At 44.9% G+C, this 17,173-nt stretch overlaps 1 protein-coding gene across 1 annotated transcript in view; it reads left to right on the forward strand.

Moving 5' to 3' along the window:
• b3glcta (beta 3-glucosyltransferase a) overlaps nucleotides 1-14,750 on the forward strand; it is a 58,766-nt gene extending 44,016 nt beyond the window's left edge. The window contains exons 10-15 of the mRNA XM_076036471.1: nucleotides 303-372; nucleotides 1,540-1,653; nucleotides 10,104-10,203; nucleotides 11,008-11,127; nucleotides 12,774-12,918; nucleotides 14,221-14,750. Coding sequence (XP_075892586.1) covers nucleotides 303-372; nucleotides 1,540-1,653; nucleotides 10,104-10,203; nucleotides 11,008-11,127; nucleotides 12,774-12,918; nucleotides 14,221-14,373 — 702 coding nt within the window. The 3' untranslated portion in view covers nucleotides 14,374-14,750. The remainder of the gene's footprint in view (nucleotides 1-302; nucleotides 373-1,539; nucleotides 1,654-10,103; nucleotides 10,204-11,007; nucleotides 11,128-12,773; nucleotides 12,919-14,220) is intronic.
• The last annotated feature ends 2,423 nt before the right edge of the window (nucleotides 14,751-17,173 follow it).

A 17,173-nucleotide genomic window follows, 5' to 3' on the forward strand; every position in this document is an offset into this window, starting at 1 on the left:
ACAAATTCATTTTACACTCCCATTAAACCCGACTGCTACTTATTTTTCCACCTTGGCCCTGGATGCGTGTTGCTCTATTATCATCCAGTGCCGTCTTTGACCCCATATTACCAAGCATACAGTTTTCACCCGCCGATGAAACAGAGGAACTCACACTGGTCACTGTGCGTCCGTGAAATGGCCTGTTTCAGCCATTTGGCTGTATATAATTCCCACTGTGATTTACATGCCGCATGTGAGATTTACGCTATGGGTTCGCTGGTGCATTGCCTTAATTCACATCTCTCCTATTTCCATTAAAGGGGGAGCCGGTAAAGAGAGAAGATATATTTGTGGCAGTGAAAACATGCAGGAAGTTTCACAGCGACAGAGGTGCGTGCACTCCCACTCTCCCAAAGGCTTTCCCACTGTTTTTTTCTCTCTGTCTCTCAATTTTGGGCACATATATTTCCCTGCATGAGAGCTTTACATAACTACTAAGACATCCTATCTCTAGATCTGCAGAGTTGAAATAAAACCAGGGTCAGAAACAAAACCCAGAAAGGTTTAATCCCTTTTTCCCACCAATATTACTAAAATGCATTGCGCTAAAGCACTGCTGGTTTTAAATCACCTCCTGATATTTAATTTATGCCCGAACTCTGGCTGACACCCAGGGATCAGCTTCCCTTTTAACCCGATGAAAAATAGAGCAGGTTCCGTCAGCACATCAAACAGCTGGACCGGTTCACACAGACGCCACACCAGGGCCCCGGACCCGGAGAGTGACACTCCAACGTTGTGCCCGCAAATTATCTTGATTACAATTTCTGCTCCTAGCCGCCATTGGCGGCCTACAGAGGCGGTTGAGATCAGAATGAATATTAAATGAGAGCATCAAAGGTTAGTTTGGATCAGAATGAAGCAGAAAGGAAAGACGGTCAGTTTAGAGCGTCATTTCATATCCGAACATTTTAGAGGCTTTTACATTTTTAATGTACTGTGAATGCACAGGCTGGATATTTAGAATGCAAATTGCCACCCGTGTGCCAGTGGTAATGAGAGTTTATAAAATCACAGGCCATAAATGTAAACACGGTACAATTTTCTTTTGTGATAGTATATTATTTTTAGTTGACTTGTCAAGTGAAAATAAAATCTTAGATTTTCTGTCATTTCGTCTAAATCCAGCAACACGTTGCAACAATTTTGCACATTATTCACAGCGGGGCAAATTGAGCCGGAATTTTTCAGTACAGATCATACTGTGGCTTTGCAGCGGTCACTTTGTTACTCGTGACATGCTTGTGTAGTTTATAGAGTATTGAATATTTTTTACTGTGCAGTATAAATGCTGCAGGTCACTAGCTACAGATAAAAACAAGAGTAAAGTACCCATAATTCAGCTGGACTGTCTCGCTTCATTGCATCCACATCAAACAGATCAGTCCAACGAGACTCTCAGCAGGCATAGTGTGAAATCTCCTAAGATCTAAGATCCACAGCGTGTATGCACGTGCAGTATATCTAATTGAAGATCTTCTCCTTCCGTCGCTCCAGTGCCGGTGATAAAGAAGACCTGGGAGAAGGACGCCTTCTTCATCCAGTACTACAGCGACCACGCCGACCCGTCCATCCCGACCGTTGACATCGGCATTCCGAACACCGAGCGAGGTAGGCGCTGGTTGGTCCGCGTGAATCTCCTCCGCCTGGGGGTCAGATGTGCCTGCACAGGGAAGTGCATGAAAAATGAGAGAACGCACGGAAGCTGACGTTCCCCCACTTCCAGGGAGTTTGTGCGCGTGTGACTCGCAGCAAAAGCACAAACCAGAGGAATGAATGGTAGTGAGTGAGAAGATGGAAAGGGTTGGATATTGGAGGGATTTGGCTTTAGGTTTGTCACATTATTATTTCAAAATGCTCTTGAACTTCGAAATCTTTAAAACCGATAAAAGCTGTTTTGGTTGTTGGTTTTTATTTTCCTGGCTTCCACATGTTTTCCTCTCGCTGGGAGCAATAAACACCCCGTTCACTCAGCGAAAACATGACCGGCACGTTTTCGCTGCTTATTGCCACTGACTGCTGGCCTGGCGCCTCCAATAAGTGGCATGTTTTTCTTCTCATATTTGCTTTTCCCAGCTCGCGATAATCGCCATCTCCATCGCTCTGTGGTGATTATTTTTAAACATGACAAACAACGGTGCTTGAACTTTCTCTCACCCCCGCGGCCGAGCCAGTTGCTGCAAACCTTTCAGTCAACAAACTTCCAGGATTTCTTGGATCAGTTTTCAGTTTTCTTGGATGAGAAAATTGTGAAGACTTTCATCCCTCAAGCTACGGCGAGGAGCTGGAACCAGCGGTTTGGAGCCAGCACATCGCCCTCTCCACTCTACATATTCAATGCCAAATCCAGCCCAGACACTTGATGCGTGATGCAGAGGTGTAAACACAAGAAACGCTGTCCTCCCAAACCGCAGACCCTCAATTCGCCTCCAACCTTTAACTCCCCAAGACGTCCGAGTTCGACGTCGCGAGTGGAATTTCGCCCCGAAGAATCTGCACGTTGCATCATTTCATCAACCTGACAAGCGCGAGTCTCCGTCTGGAAGGTCGGTCGGTTAAAGAGCCCGAGTCTCCGGCGAAGGAAGCGGCGATGCGTAGTGCAACGATGGCCTGGAAACATCCGCGGCAACGTGTTCGGAGAGCGTGAGCGTGCTTCCGGCAATCCTGGTCGCTGTGTTTTTGTTTTTATTTTTTTTACAAAGACGGCGCGACGTGTCTGCCGCTGCCTCCTCCAAGACGCCTCCGGCCGTCCAGGCGCAGGTTGCGGTACAGCCGGGTGGCTGGTGGCGTACAAACAACACCTGAGACGGCTCGTGTTGCACCTCGGCGGCGTGACGCATCGGCTTCAGAGCCTCGCATCCCACCGAGGGACCGGCGGGTCGGGCCGGAGCAGCGGGAGAAAAACCGACGAGCCACCGGCTGCTTGAGACGCGTTGGGAGCGAGAGTCAACTTTTTTCTTTTCAGCTCTTTTATCGGTCCTTTCGACTCGTTGATATTCAGGCCCAGCACCCCAGGGCCGCCGCGTCTCCGCCCCTCGCCGATACTGACAGCTCTCAGCGGCTCTTCGCTCTCTTACAAATCCACTCGCAGCTCTTTCGCCGTCGAGACGAAGCTGGCTGAGAGCTCTCTCATGTCCTGCTGAAAACTCAAGACCTTTTTTAGTCTAATAGTAGTTTTGGATCGTGTTTGTTTGTTTGTTTGTTTGGTTTTAAATGTTTTTGAGTCAAGGGATCTTACATACATCATCTTATTGTAATGGTATTCATTTTCTATTACGCTTAAGTGCGAGATTGCATGAACGTGTTATCAAATACAAACCAAATTAACGTACAATGAAAATCTGATAATAAACATATCAAAAGGGGAAAACAATATATAATAAGTAATAATAAAACATAAATAAATAAAAGGGCTAGATACGGGATAAATAAAAAATAAAGAGTGGAAAAGTCAGAAATAAGATTGTATAGGTGTTTAGCAGTATTTGTTTCTTTGTAATCCTGATTTATAAGTGATTTTATTTTTTTTTACTGCTTATTTATATGGCCCAAAATGTTTTCACTCCAGCTGCTCCGATCCAATATCGGACCATTGAGGCACTTTGTAATCAGACAAATTGCAATGCCACATAAGGAATTGTGCTACTCATGGCGGATCACCAGCACTGTTGGACTTGGACTCCCCCTCTGTGACCACTTATTGTGCCTTTGTAAAAATGACAAGTACATCAGCTGTTCCCAGTCTGCTCCTTATGCTAATTTAATTAACTATCAGTAAAAAAAAAAAAAAAAAAAAAAACCACTGGGGAAAACGTAAATGTGTGCGTAGTGTATCTCTTTATAGTAAAGAACACACACTAACCTCCTTTGATGGGAGTGCAAAATGGGAGCCTGATGTGAGCAGTGTGAGAGGGAAGCTGACAGTTTTATCTTGGGTGGCCACTGCAGTCCCCCACCTACTTTACTGCATGTAACTTCAGCAATTGTTTAAGGCTCGGCAGCTTTTGATTAAAGCCGCGGCTATTGTGTTGTGGGTTGTTATAAGTGTTTGTCAGGTGTTTTCACCCTAGGCTCCATTGTTGCCATCCTCTCCCCTGCTGCTCAGCTTTCAAACTAGTCATTCTGTTCCACACCTGGGCACACTTGCACGTGTACACCATCAAACAACAGTAGATGGTGGCTCGCTGCAGTTTCCCAGCTGGTTTATTGCACATCCACACACAAAGTCTTTTTATGCTTGTTGTGTTTTTCCAGAAGCCCAATAAGTTCAGTTTTACGATTCATGGAGGTAAAGCAAATTTTCAAATTCTCTTGGCTGACCACTCAGTCTGCACTGTTCATATAATTGAAGGTGCTTACCTTACAAAGGTAAGAAAGGAACCAACATTGTTGAGAAATTTTTTTTTTTTCAGTCAAAAGCCAAAAGACTTTGGCCTAATTTTTGCATTGATTGGCTGAAACAAAGACGAGCTTTAGGCATCCTGTATTATGCAAAACTTCACCAATGTTTTCTAACAGTATTGTCTCTCTAGGAATTCAGTGGGAAAAAAATGAGAAAGAATTCAACATTTCGTGATGTCGCAGAGCCGTTTTCAAAGCTGTAAACAGAAACTGTTTAGTTTTAATTACCAAAAGTTTGGTTCTGTTGCTCTGATCATCAATTAATTTGCTGATTTGTTGAATTGTTGAAACAAAGCTCACTTTCACAACCTCAAACAGCCCCGACAGTCACGAGTGTCTCGAGTTGTGTGACTTACTCGTGGGTTTGAAGTTTGATTTCCCCCCTTCGGGGGGGAAAAAAACAATATCTTTATAGCAGTCAGCTATTTCCTTGTATATTTCAAGAATAGAGTATCCCCATAGATCATCCCGAGAGAACTTTATTTTATGCCATCCTGTGGGCGCCAGCGTGTCACTTCTTGGAAAAGATTGGATGTTGGAAATTTGGCAGCTATCCACAGTGCATCACCGAGCGTTTCCTCCAGCCTGGTGAGCAGCCAGATACTCAAACTACTTCAGTCCTGAAAAACTGTGATTCCCCCCCCCAGCCCCCAGTTGTGAAGCACACATTTCAGACACGTTTCATACATTTTTTACATCTGCTTAATTGATCAACTCCAGCCAGGAATAGAATAATGGTGTTTTCACACAAGGTGCAGAGTTCACACTGAGACCGTTCCAAGCTTGGACTCTGTACCAATGTCCCCTTTAAAAATAAATAAATAAATCAATGGCATTGGGCATGGGTCTTCTCATGTGTGTGTGTGTGTTTTGGCATTTTGCAAACCACCTCAGTCCACACTAGCACCAGCTGTCTTGGACTGTGCACGTCATTCGTGGCCAGCAGTGGTATGAAAGAACTGAGCCAACAGTGAACACAGCCCAGGTGTCATGAACACCCTCAGCAAAAACAAGTGGGTTTTTTTTGGTGGGTCACGAGTGAATGATTCAAAAAGAATAAATCCCAAACAAACCTCTTCCTGAGAAGAACCTCTCGCTGCCCTCCGTTTTTGCTCGTGGCAGCAGCTCTGGGTTCCGTGTGCTCAGCCGCTGTGGTGGATGAGCTGGCCGACTCTGCCGGCTGTGAATCGTAGCAGCGCGGTCGACCAGTGGGCGCTTTTTGCCGCAAGACTATAGATCTGCGAAAGTTGTCCGAGCGCAGCACTTCCTGCGTTTAGCCGTTTCAGTTCGCTGAATGACTAACTTGCGCTGTGAAGGAGTGGCAGCAGTGGGGATGTGCTGGAGCCCCCGCCAGAGTGCAGAGACACTTGGTGAACTGAACAGTAGGGTGGATCACTTTCATGAACGTGTGTGTTTTGTTGCTATTGAAATTAACAGTGAATCACAAAACTAATGTAGTTTAGCGTTATTTAATAGTTAAGGTATACCGAGAAATTAGGAGGAATAAATGTATGTATATATGTGTGTATATGTGTGTGTGTGTGTGTGTGTGTGTGTGTGTGTGTGTGTGTGTGTGTGTGTGTGTGTGTGTGTGTGTGTGTGTGTGTGTGCGTGCGTGTGTACATATATATATACATACATATATACTCACATACGGAAAGTATTACATGGACTATGAAAAGATACAGATGGTACAGAAGGTACATTGTCTTGTGCTAATATAGTGTAAATATGCTGCATCCTATGACTCATTTCACATGAGTGTGTATTGCGGACACAACAGTGAGTGGCAGTGACATGCTAGTCCTGCCTTTCCCTTTGCAAACGTCCCTGTTTTGGCTCAATGCCTGCTCAAGTCCATTACACAGTGGAAGTAAATATACTCCAGGGCCTTAGCAATGTCACTTTTCCGAGCGACAACGTCAAGCCACCTGCTTTTTAACATATTGAGCAGGCTGCCACTTTGTTCACGCAGGCTGCGGGAGCCAAGCCCATCGGATCATGATCCCGGAAAAGGGAAAAAAAAATAAATCAGATGGTCTTTTAGTCACCCACACTTCCAACCCCCACTCCCCACCCCCTCACCTCCCACTCCCTCAGCAGCTGATGGCTCAGCTACTTTCTTTTCATGAACGTGATGCGAGGCCCGCTGATAACGCCTGCTTCCCCCTAGAGGGACCCGGCTTCCTTTCAATTTAATTTGTGTCAGGATTGAGGCCTGTCTTGTCTTTCACCGTCAAACCACTGACATTTACTTTCACTCGGTTTTCTTTGCCAGAGTGTAATGGGCCCTTTCTTGTTGCCAGGCCCCAGAGCCAGCAGCCTGGTCGACTCGTGCATGAAAACAGTGGTGATTATACTGTATATTCAAACTGCACTTGTACCAGAGGGTCAGTCGTACAAGGACGTGAACGCCAGAGGTCACTGCTTTAATTGCTGTCTTAAACAGTCGATCATTTTGTAATCTAATGGAAAAAAGTTGTCCTTTTTGTGTCTCATTGTCATGTATTGTACTCTTACAAAAGCCGTTTCCTCTTTATAAACTTCCGAAAGGCTTATTTATTCCAGCATCTATGGAGTTCATCAGCGGATGCCAGGCATCGATTGGTCAGACTTTTGAAGTCGCCCTTTTATTTTTCTTTCGTGTTCACCTTCCACTGACTTCATTGATTCCACCGACTTGATTATGCAGTGAGAACACAGTTTTGAAACTTTCTCACTCATGCATATCCTGCCAAAAGAACTAGCAAAGTTTAGATCTAAAAAGAAAGAATTCCGTTTTAGAATTTAGAGGGGAAATACTAAAACTCATTTAAAACTTTCCACAATATGAAATGCATATTTTGTTTTTGTTTTAAAGCAGGCACTGTGTGGAAAAAGTGATGAAGTTGTATCAATACGTTAGTGCTTAAAATGGTCAGATCACTCATGGTTGTAAGTCTTAAGTGTAAGTCCAATTTTTAGGGTGGCTGAGGGAATTTAAGGTAAAACCTCCTGTTAAAAGAAACTCTGGCTGGAGGAAAAGTCATTTTAAAGACGGACGCTGCATGTTGCGTCGTCTTGCTCCCTCGTGTGCCCAAAAGCACAAGGGAGCGGACGTTTTCAGAGCCAGTTGCAGGCAGGGGAGGCCGAGCGGGAACAGTTTAATGATTCATTTGTCGGCGCTTGCGAGTCCAAGAGTTAGGACCTGGGTTTTTTAGTTCAGACTTGCCGATGGTATACAGAGGGGGGCCGAGGCCAAAGTCCGAATCCGAAACTCCTAACAAGGCCTGGACACACAAGGCAATGGGGACACGCACACACACTGGACACTCACCAATGTGGGGATAATCACTGCGGATTGGACGGTAGGAGGTGTCACCAGAGACACCAGAGCAGGAAACCTTGTTAGGGCAATAACAACCTGGAAAGTGGTGTATCTCCCAGGATAGGATGATGTCATCGAATGTAGTGAACACGCAAAATCGAACTCGAGCTCGACACAACGAGAAATTATGCACCCGCGTCTACGCAGGAAACTCCAGACATGCCTGAAAAACTGGCTTTTTTAACTGATTTTATTCCTGTCAGCAGTTCAAGGTGTCTCCACTTATTCTATATTCAGATATGGGAGAGGGTTGGGGGGGAGGGGGGGGTTGGGTGCCTCATAAATAAAACAGTAGCTCCTCTCTTTCGGTATTCTTTTTGCCGCCTGCCACCGGGGATTTACACGTCTCAGCTCTCAGCACTGATGGGCCGCAGATATTTGGATTTTGATGGGTGTATTTTCTTTTGGTTGCCATGTGCCCGCTCCAGTGTCGGCGAGCCTGGCAGAGCAGTTTGTTCTGAGATGCAGTCATGTCAAACGTGCCAAAGAAAAAGTCTGATCTTCCTCGCCCATCGCACCAAATGTGCCTTTTCAATTGTTCGGGATGTCAGAACGCAGCTTCGTCTTTCCTTCCCTTCAAAAAAAAAAAGAAAGACGAAAAAGTCACCACGTCCCCACGCCACGGGAGATCTTTACGGATAAATAATGGAACGCCACGAGGGCGCCAGAGTCTTTATTCACCTCTTAAATTAAGAAGGCTTAGTTTCATCACAATATCAACGGATGCCTCTGAGGTGTCCTTGAACGGGGAAAAGTCACCGACAGTCTAAGACACTTCTGATGGTGCTTTACCTTGGCAGCCTGAACACATTGTCAAGGCTGGAATCTCCTGGTAGCCTCCACCATGAAAGAGAACCCTTCTTTGTGTTCACTTCCCCTGGAGGTCAACTGAGAAAAGGCTTTGTTTTCTCTCTGCGAGCCAATTCTTCAAGAACAGATGAACAATGTGCATGCAGAATAATGAACAGTTGCATAAATTAGCCAACAATTGATAAGATTGTGCAGTTTAATTCGTTTAGCATATGAAAGCGGTTTAATGGTTTATTCAAAAGATCTACCGCCGATTTAATTATATTGCCAAACCGAAAGCTACAGGTTTTCACGTGAATTAGAGTAAAACAATCAGGAATTAAGCGGGTAAAGCGCATCCAAATTTGTCTTCCGCCTCTCAAGAAGCCATACAACCTCGCAGCTGACAATCCGAAGCCTCAGTAGTCCAGCTTGAAAAGCTCCAAGCCAAAGCGTTTTCCGTCGAACTTGGCACTAATCTCCACCTTTCTGGTTGTGACAGAAGTGGGACATAGCTGCAGCAAGCTGCCCTTTGAAAAAAAAAAAAGAAACAGGCGTGACTGCACGTGTAACTGCTGCTAAAGGGATTAACACAGAGGAGATGCTTTTTCTTTCACCCTGACCGGCTTTTGGCAGGAGTTGAAATGAACACAGCAGCTCGGCGTGACTTGAAATGTGGGAAAAGCGATGCACATCTGGCTACACCACTCTGCCTGGTTCTTTTTGAACGAGGCAGACGGAAGGTTTGTCCAATCAAACGGCAGCTTTCTTTATTATTATTATCTCTAACGGTCCTCCCGTTCATAAACACTCTCTGCGTGCTCTTTGCCAGACGGATGCGTGAGATAAACGCAGCTCATTCGCGATCCTCTCCATCTGGTGCGCCGGGCTACGTTCTTTCAGACTTTGCATTAAAAATTCTGTGTGTGTGTGTGTGTGTGTGTGTGTGTGTGTGTGTGTGTGTGTGTGTGTGTGTTGTACAGAGATGGAATGACAGTATTGAGGCGAGCCGCAGCGCATTATCAAGAAATCGCAAAATAAATGCAGCGGTATTGTGAAGGCAGGGGAGAGCTTGGAAGGCTTGAAATATTCAGCATTCAAATGCCAAGACTTATGCTAAGATTTAAGTTTTTCTATAGGTGCTCATGGAAGAGTGCAGTAGCATTCCAACATTAAACTCCTCTTCATTTCCATATTATACCCTCAGTGTGTGTATCATGTGGCGGGTCAGTGTCACCCGCCTGATCCGTTAGCATATTTTATGACGCCCGGAGGAATTTGTTTTCACGGCAGAGTTGCTGTTTATGCGCTTGCACATGAGCTTGTGAGCTTGTGAGTGTGTGCGTGTGTGCGTGTGCGTGTGCCAGTAGATACCTACTTATGCTGAGTGTGTGTTTTCCCCATAACAGGGTCATTTATCTCTGTAAAGCAGAATACAGCTCATGGTCAATATGTGATTAAATTGTACAGGCGAGTGTATTGATGCTGTGTCTCTGTGTTTCAGGCCACTGCGGGAAAACGTTCGCGATCCTTGAACGATTTCTGAGCGCTTCTGTCCCGAAAACCACGTGGCTCGTCGTTGTGGATGATGACACACTAATCAGGTATGTTTTTTTTTTTTATGTTTTTTGTGTACGTCTGTATGTACATATATAAAGATATACATTTTTATATACATATATCCCCTGGTACCTCTCGTATATATGTATATATACAGAGTGGCAGTAATGACAAGTTGTGCTTGTTGAATAATGATTACATAAAAAATAGACTGTAGACTGTTAAAAATACATTTGTGCTATAAAAATGGATATATGTGTGTGTATATATATGTATGTGTGGCTATATAGCCACACATACATATATATACACACACATATATATGGAAACACATCTATATATTTTTGTTTTGTTTTGTTTTTTTCACATCATATATGTTTTGTGACAGCCGCGAGTCTGCGTCATCATCATTCAACAAGCACAGCATGTCATTATTGTAACGCTGCGCTGTCGTTCTGACAGGTTTGACTGACACTTATTCACATTTGTCGTAATGGAGCCCATGCAAAAAAAATTTCAAACGGCAAATGGATATGAGCAGAGATTTAGGGTGAAATGGGCCCTGGCAAATATAGCAGTGCTGTCAAACATCTTAAAGGCGCAGTGCGTAAATTCAAGTCCGGCCAGCTTGAAGTTATGCCCGTCAGGTTCAAGTGGAAGCCTGCGGATGTGTAATGGCTCCCGAGAGGCCGAGGCTCCTCTCTCTGCCTCTAAATGGCCAAAGGAGGTGTGTGGGCGCGTGTGTGTGTGTGTGTGGGCGCGTGTGTGTGTGTGTGTGTGTGCGTGCCCTAGCTGTGTGTGTGCGGCGATGATGGAGGTGTGATGAGTTTGATCTGTGCTTTCCGCAGCCTCCCCAGACTGCAAATGTTGCTGAGCTGTTACAACTCCTCTGAAGCTGTGTGTCTGGGCGAGAGGTACGGCTATGGCCTGAGCCAGGGCGGCTACAGCTACATCACGGGAGGCGGAGGGTGAGTCCCGGTCGCGATGAAAGATACGGAAGCACCAGAGGGACTATAAAAAAAACTCTGTAATGGAAAAGAAGTAATCTGTAATTTACAGATAAAAACCTCTTCGGCCCGCTTTAATAGAGTATTGCCCCCCCCCCCTCCCCGACGAGCTTCTGCAGGGTTTCGCAGGATGAGGTGGGCGATAAAAATGAAGCAAACTGGCCACAGAATACTGTGAACTAGCGGTCAGCTGATAAGACTGGGTGGGAAGTCTGTGTGAAGCACCCAGGACGCCAGGATGCAATATGGTGGCCCACTCTTTTCAATGAATTTGCCCACCTGGCGCATACGCCAAAAAAGTCCAGCATTTAAAATGGCTTCTGGGTTACTTCCATTTCTATTTTCTCTATAAATATATATGTATATATATTTTAAAATCCCTTAATATCAAAACCCACTGTACGGTTGTGACCTACCAGTTGAGAAACGTTGCCATAGAGCGTGCGCAGTAGTGTCACATCATGTCTCCGTGTCCCACGTGATGAATCGGGATGCGTCAGCCAATCAAACTGCAGGTGAGACGTTGTGACGTCTGGGGATAAAGTCTTTTCTGGGGATTTTCTGGCCCTTATTAAAAAAGTTTTTAGAAAGATTAAAAAATCCATTACTTACGTAAATACATACATCCTGAAGATTTATTATGAACCACAGTTCAGGTTGGAGGCGTCCTGTCAGCTGTTTTACAGCCGTCTATTTTTGTATTACATTCTAAGGGAAAAATGGTTTTGGGCCACGTGGGACTTTTTTTGGCTGCAGCACCTCGAATGGCCACTGGAAAGATCGCAGCGCCGCTATTTTGGCATGACGGGATCCAGTTCTTATGATATATTCATGGAAGTACCTTGGTTTGCATGCTGCCTTTGCTTCCCCGTTTCAGCCGCCCTCACAAAAAAGAAGGCACGCGTGAGTTCGGCGTCAGCTGTCGGCACCGGAGGGAAGCGGCGTCGGAGATAAATCCTGAGCCATGACAGCGGCTGTATTAAGGGACACTTCAGTTGCTATGACACCCCCACGTGCTGCCACCGTCGCTCCTCACTCCGCCGCGATATCTCTCTTCCCCCCGGCCCCCAAAAAACTGATTTGGCAGCTCAAGATTTGTTTTTTCTGCGCTGTAATTGCCTCTCTTTTCGCACCGATGACACGTCGTCGTCGTCGTTGTCTTCGTCGCTCATGCCAAAACGGGTTCACGGGAATCAGCAGCTCCGCCGACGACGCAATTGGCTGTTTCACATAGCGTGCTTTGTCACCGTCTCCCAAAATACAGGAGCAAACCTCACCGTCGTAGCACCGACACACGAATCTGTGCCACTTCAAGTGTTTGTTTCTCCCCTTAAAGAGGTTAGCTCGCTCAAAACTGGAAATTGTAAACACACTTTCGCGGCAAAAGACAAAATTCTCCATACTTTCTGGTTGGGCCATCAAACCTAAACGGTAACGACATAGAAGATGTTTTGAGCTAAAACATCCCCCGGGGGCAGAATTCTTTCTCGCGGTGCAAAAATCAAAACAGTCGCGCTGGTTTGGAAATGTTTGCAATTTTGGATTAAAACCGTCCCCTTGTTGCTGGACTGAAGCCTCGTGGTTCACGCCTCGGTTGCTCTCTGCAGGATGGTGTTCAGCAGGGAGGCCGTGGTGCAGCTCCTCCGAAGCGGCTGCAGGTGCTACAGCAACGACGCGCCGGACGACATGGTGCTGGGAATGTGCCTCAACGCTCTGGGACTCCCTGTCACGCACAGTCCTCTCTTCCACCAGGTACGGCTGACACCTGAATATGCACAGTCACCTATGTTATCACACAGGTAAAACTAGACCAATAGATAAAACTGCACATTCTATATGATGCTTATTTGGTCACTTTTGTCCAAATTGTGCATGAATATCCACCTGTTTTTTGGTAACAGGTCAAGATATCATTATAAAAACTAAAAGAATATATAAAAATCTGTTTGGAATGTCCACACATATTTCTTGACTAAATACAAATGAAACACTTTAACTGCCTGAAGATAGCTCATCCGTTCTGCCAGCCTCCAACGGCGAGCATTTTCAGTCGGGTTTGCTTCATAGTCTCAGCTTCCTTTTAGTCAGGGATCAGGTGCCGCTAGCTGCTGCTAGCTGTCATTGAAACCACAGAAGAAGACAGAGGAGACACACAGGAGGCAGCTGAGAATGTACAGTAGCTGCTGCACATTTATCAACCCTGGGTGGACAAAGAACAGCAGTGAAGGCGTTCCTGGGAGGAGTCGATGTTTTCTCTATATTGCCCTTTGGCTTTTGGTGAAACACAGCAGCGCAGTGACGCTCCCAACACTTTGAATGCACCCGATCCGAGGTTTGTCCACTCAGGCTCTTTGCCAGATTGATGTACGTGGATTGAGGAAACCTCGTCTTGAATGCCAAGTGAACCTAATGCTTCATCCAGGCCGAGCTCCTCCTCCATCTCCTTGCAAGTAAAACAACACTCATGTCGGTTTCCTCCGCTTCATGCGTGTCTATCGCAACCAATCAGCAACACACCTCCATTAAACAAAAGAAGAGATAAAGTGAGTTGGTAACTGAACGTCTCTCTGTTCCACTCGCTCGCACGGCTCAAATTGCTTGTTTTTCATCTTTAAAGCATGAGGATACACCGACGGCACCGACTCTCTGCGGTACGACTTCTAACAGAATGTTTTCTGAAAATGGAAAAAAAAATCCTAGGACTTGTGTATATATGTTTTATATCGAATCCTCTTCAGGTTCCGTTTGAAGCTTTGAAGTTGCCGCAGTTTATAACTTAAAACCCAATTTAATAGACAAGCCGTTGCAGATTTTTTTTGAAGCCGCATACTTGTAATTTTATAGTTTGCAAATAAATAATTTTGGGTACAAGTCTGTTGAGGGCTCTTCAGCAATTAATGAACGTTTCAGACTCTCTGTTTCTGAGCAGTGCGTCTGTGTCTTTCCACCTGGTTAGTTTCGCTCTCGGTGTGCGGCATCTGTTTCCTCGTCAGACTCGCTGGCTGCGGCACCTGGTCGCCGCTCAATATTAACAGCACGGTCTTCACCTTGCAGGCGCGGCCGGAGGACTACGCCAGGGACCTGTTGGCCCACCAGGTGCCCATCTCCTTCCACAAACACTGGAACATCGACCCGGTCGCCGTTTTTAACAAGTGGCTCAAGGACGACACAGTTTCGGACAAACTGGGAGTCAAGACGGAGCTATAGTGACTCTGCCTTCACAACTGGCCCTTACAACTGTGTGTGTGTGCGTGCGTGGGTGTTTTAAATACATGAGACTGAAATTCTGTTCGTCACAGATGTAAATGTGATTTTATTTGTTTTGTTATTTTTCTTTTTTTTTTTTTGTATTGTGAATGTGGTACCTGAGTGAATCCAGAACGTGACCTGTGGGTGTTTTCCGCAACTGAGCCACATGTTGTCGACGTTCCCGTCGTTTCTTCGGACATTTGGTTGCGTGTATTTATATTGTAAGAATGATCCGAACCTCCCGGGAGGAGAAGAGAGGTGCCAGCTTTCAGAACGTATCACCAATGCTGTACAATCTGCTCTATTTTGACATAAAAACTCCAATGACTCAAGAACTTTTTTTTTTTTCCTTTAGCTTCTTTTTTTTCTGTATCGCTGCCTTTTTTCCACTTTTTTTTTTTATTTTATTTTTTACGAGTTTCAGCCCAAAGCCGGTAATGTGTCGATTATGAAGTTAATAAAGGTTAATTAGGTCTTCAGCTCCAGAGTGAACCTGGGCTGTTTGGTGCGGCTGAAAGGCAGCAATAAAACTCTCCAAAGCGTGCTGAGGGTTTTTAATTACTCCCAAAATGCGTTCATTAAAACAGGTGCAGCCGCTGCACAGAAACCGTCCTCTCTTTTGCTTGGAACTCACGTAAACAGCGTTGTTACTTTTTCTCTTCTTTTTTTTTTTTACCCCAGCCCTAACCCATCTGTCCCTCAAGGCTCCCTTCGACCTCATTCGCTGGAAACACGAGAAAGAACTCGGCTTCGTGCTCGTGTTTCTCGTCGAGCTGATAGCTGATATCCTCAGGTACAGCGCCGAGACTGTTTCTAATTTATCCACCTTTTTTTTTACCCTCATTTTGGAAAAGAAAAAAGCAATGATTTCGTAGTTGAGTGCTGTATCTGCTGCTTCCTAATGGTCACAAGCCGCCGCAGAAAAAAAAACACCGGATTACAAATTACATCAAATTAATGAAAATTGGAAATGTTCCGAGCGGGGAAGCTAATTTTACACTTCCTACGCCGCACTGGGTCGGACCAGTTTCCAGGCGTTTGAGATGCTGTAATAAATCAAGCAGACGTCTCCTCGCACGCACGCGGACTGCAGCTTGTTTTTCGGGAAGCCAAAGTCTCGGCGCTGCAGTCGGGTCTCACCCACACATGCGTTGACGTGCCGCGGTAGGACATTGTGTGGTGTTTGCTTTGGTGAGGAAACCCTGCTGGATCCAAACTACCTCCACACAAACATCCTTTCTCTGCCATCGCCTGTTGCGATTCAGCGAGTTCTCCCTGTTAGCCTGGACGGCGGCGGGCATTGATTATTTTGTTTTATGTTTTTCTTTTTCTTTTTATCGCCGTCCAAGAAGATTTTCACACAACTGAATTTCCTTCAGCGGTTTTCTCAGCCACCGTATGTTTGAAAGAAAGGAAAAGAAACGCAGCCTTCCTGTTTTTGGGGCCTCTACACAGTCGTGGCCTTTCAGAATGTTCTTATTTGTTTCGTTGTCGTGATAGTTACTGAATAGAATTCCTAAATTCTCCACTCAACATTGGAACAGCCTTATTCAGTTCAGTTCAATTCAGACCTTCGACAAAAACAGCATATTTAGCCCTTTGTTTGTAGCCTGTTTGTTATAAACCACTTATTTGATTCAACAATTTCATCATTTTGGTTGAAGGTTTTTGGTTTTACATTTAGTAATTCATTAATCCATACATTATCCCTGACAAAAATGTCCTGCAAATGACAAACAACCAATCAGTCAATCCATCAACTGTTATTTGTTCAAGTGCTAAATCACAACCAAAGGCTCAAAGCATCTCAGATGTTGCAGCTGAGGTGTCTTTGAAAACAACCCTTTTTTTTGTCGATTCTGCAGAGAAACCGAGGACATTGTGACCGTATTTCACATTTCGCCAGACTCTGAACTGCTGACACGAACCTTCGGCCTCCACCTTGAAACGGCGCCGACTGTATGGATCTCCTTTGTTTCAGGGTCAAAGGTCAATGTAAAGCATCCGTGTTGACAAATTGCACCTTCTTTGTGTGGAGTCAGCGGGACTGGCTGAGTGTGGGAGCTCAAGCCATGGGATCCTGTTTTATAGTTGCATCCAGCAGCGGGATTTGTCAGTAGCCCAGCGATTAGTTATTGCTGGAATTGGAAAACCTGCCAAAATACATTAGCTGTATTTTTTTCAGTTATGTCACTTTTTTATTAATTATTGCTATTCATAACTGCAAATATTGTAAATAGCAAACCGACCAGCCAGAGCACTCATGTCTGAATGGAAATTGAAAACATGCACTTGAAACAGGTACATTCATCAAATTCTTTTTTTCCCCCTGTCAATTATTACTTGTTTGACGTAATGATTCATCTCCTTAAAGGTATGAATGAATCGGTTAAAAAAAGCAAAAACTTGCAAAGGAATTCTCTTGGATGGGATGAATATGCCAAAACAACACGTCAACTGTTTGTTATTTTTGTTGACTTTTAAAATTGTGGTTTAAGGGAACAATATTTGCCAATGTGATTCCATGGGAGCTGAGGACCTTTTTCTACTGCAGCTGCTGCAGCTGTTCACAACTTCTGGATGTCACAGGAGGCTGGAAGCAGAAGAAGGAAGATAATGGCACGCTGCACCTGTTATTCCCCTTTATTCTTCCTTTACTAAAGCAAATGATTGGACAACAAATGAAGCCCACTTTGCTCTCCAACCAAAGACTTGCGCAATACAGCCGGAAGATATTTCAGAAAAGCTCAGTTTGAAT

Source organism: Nelusetta ayraudi, unplaced genomic scaffold (assembly GCF_046127955.1).
Source record: "Nelusetta ayraudi isolate G7.1 ecotype Tasmania unplaced genomic scaffold, CSIRO-AGI_Nayr_v1 ptg000048l, whole genome shotgun sequence".
In the NCBI taxonomy this organism is placed as follows: Eukaryota; Metazoa; Chordata; class Actinopteri; order Tetraodontiformes; family Monacanthidae; genus Nelusetta; species Nelusetta ayraudi.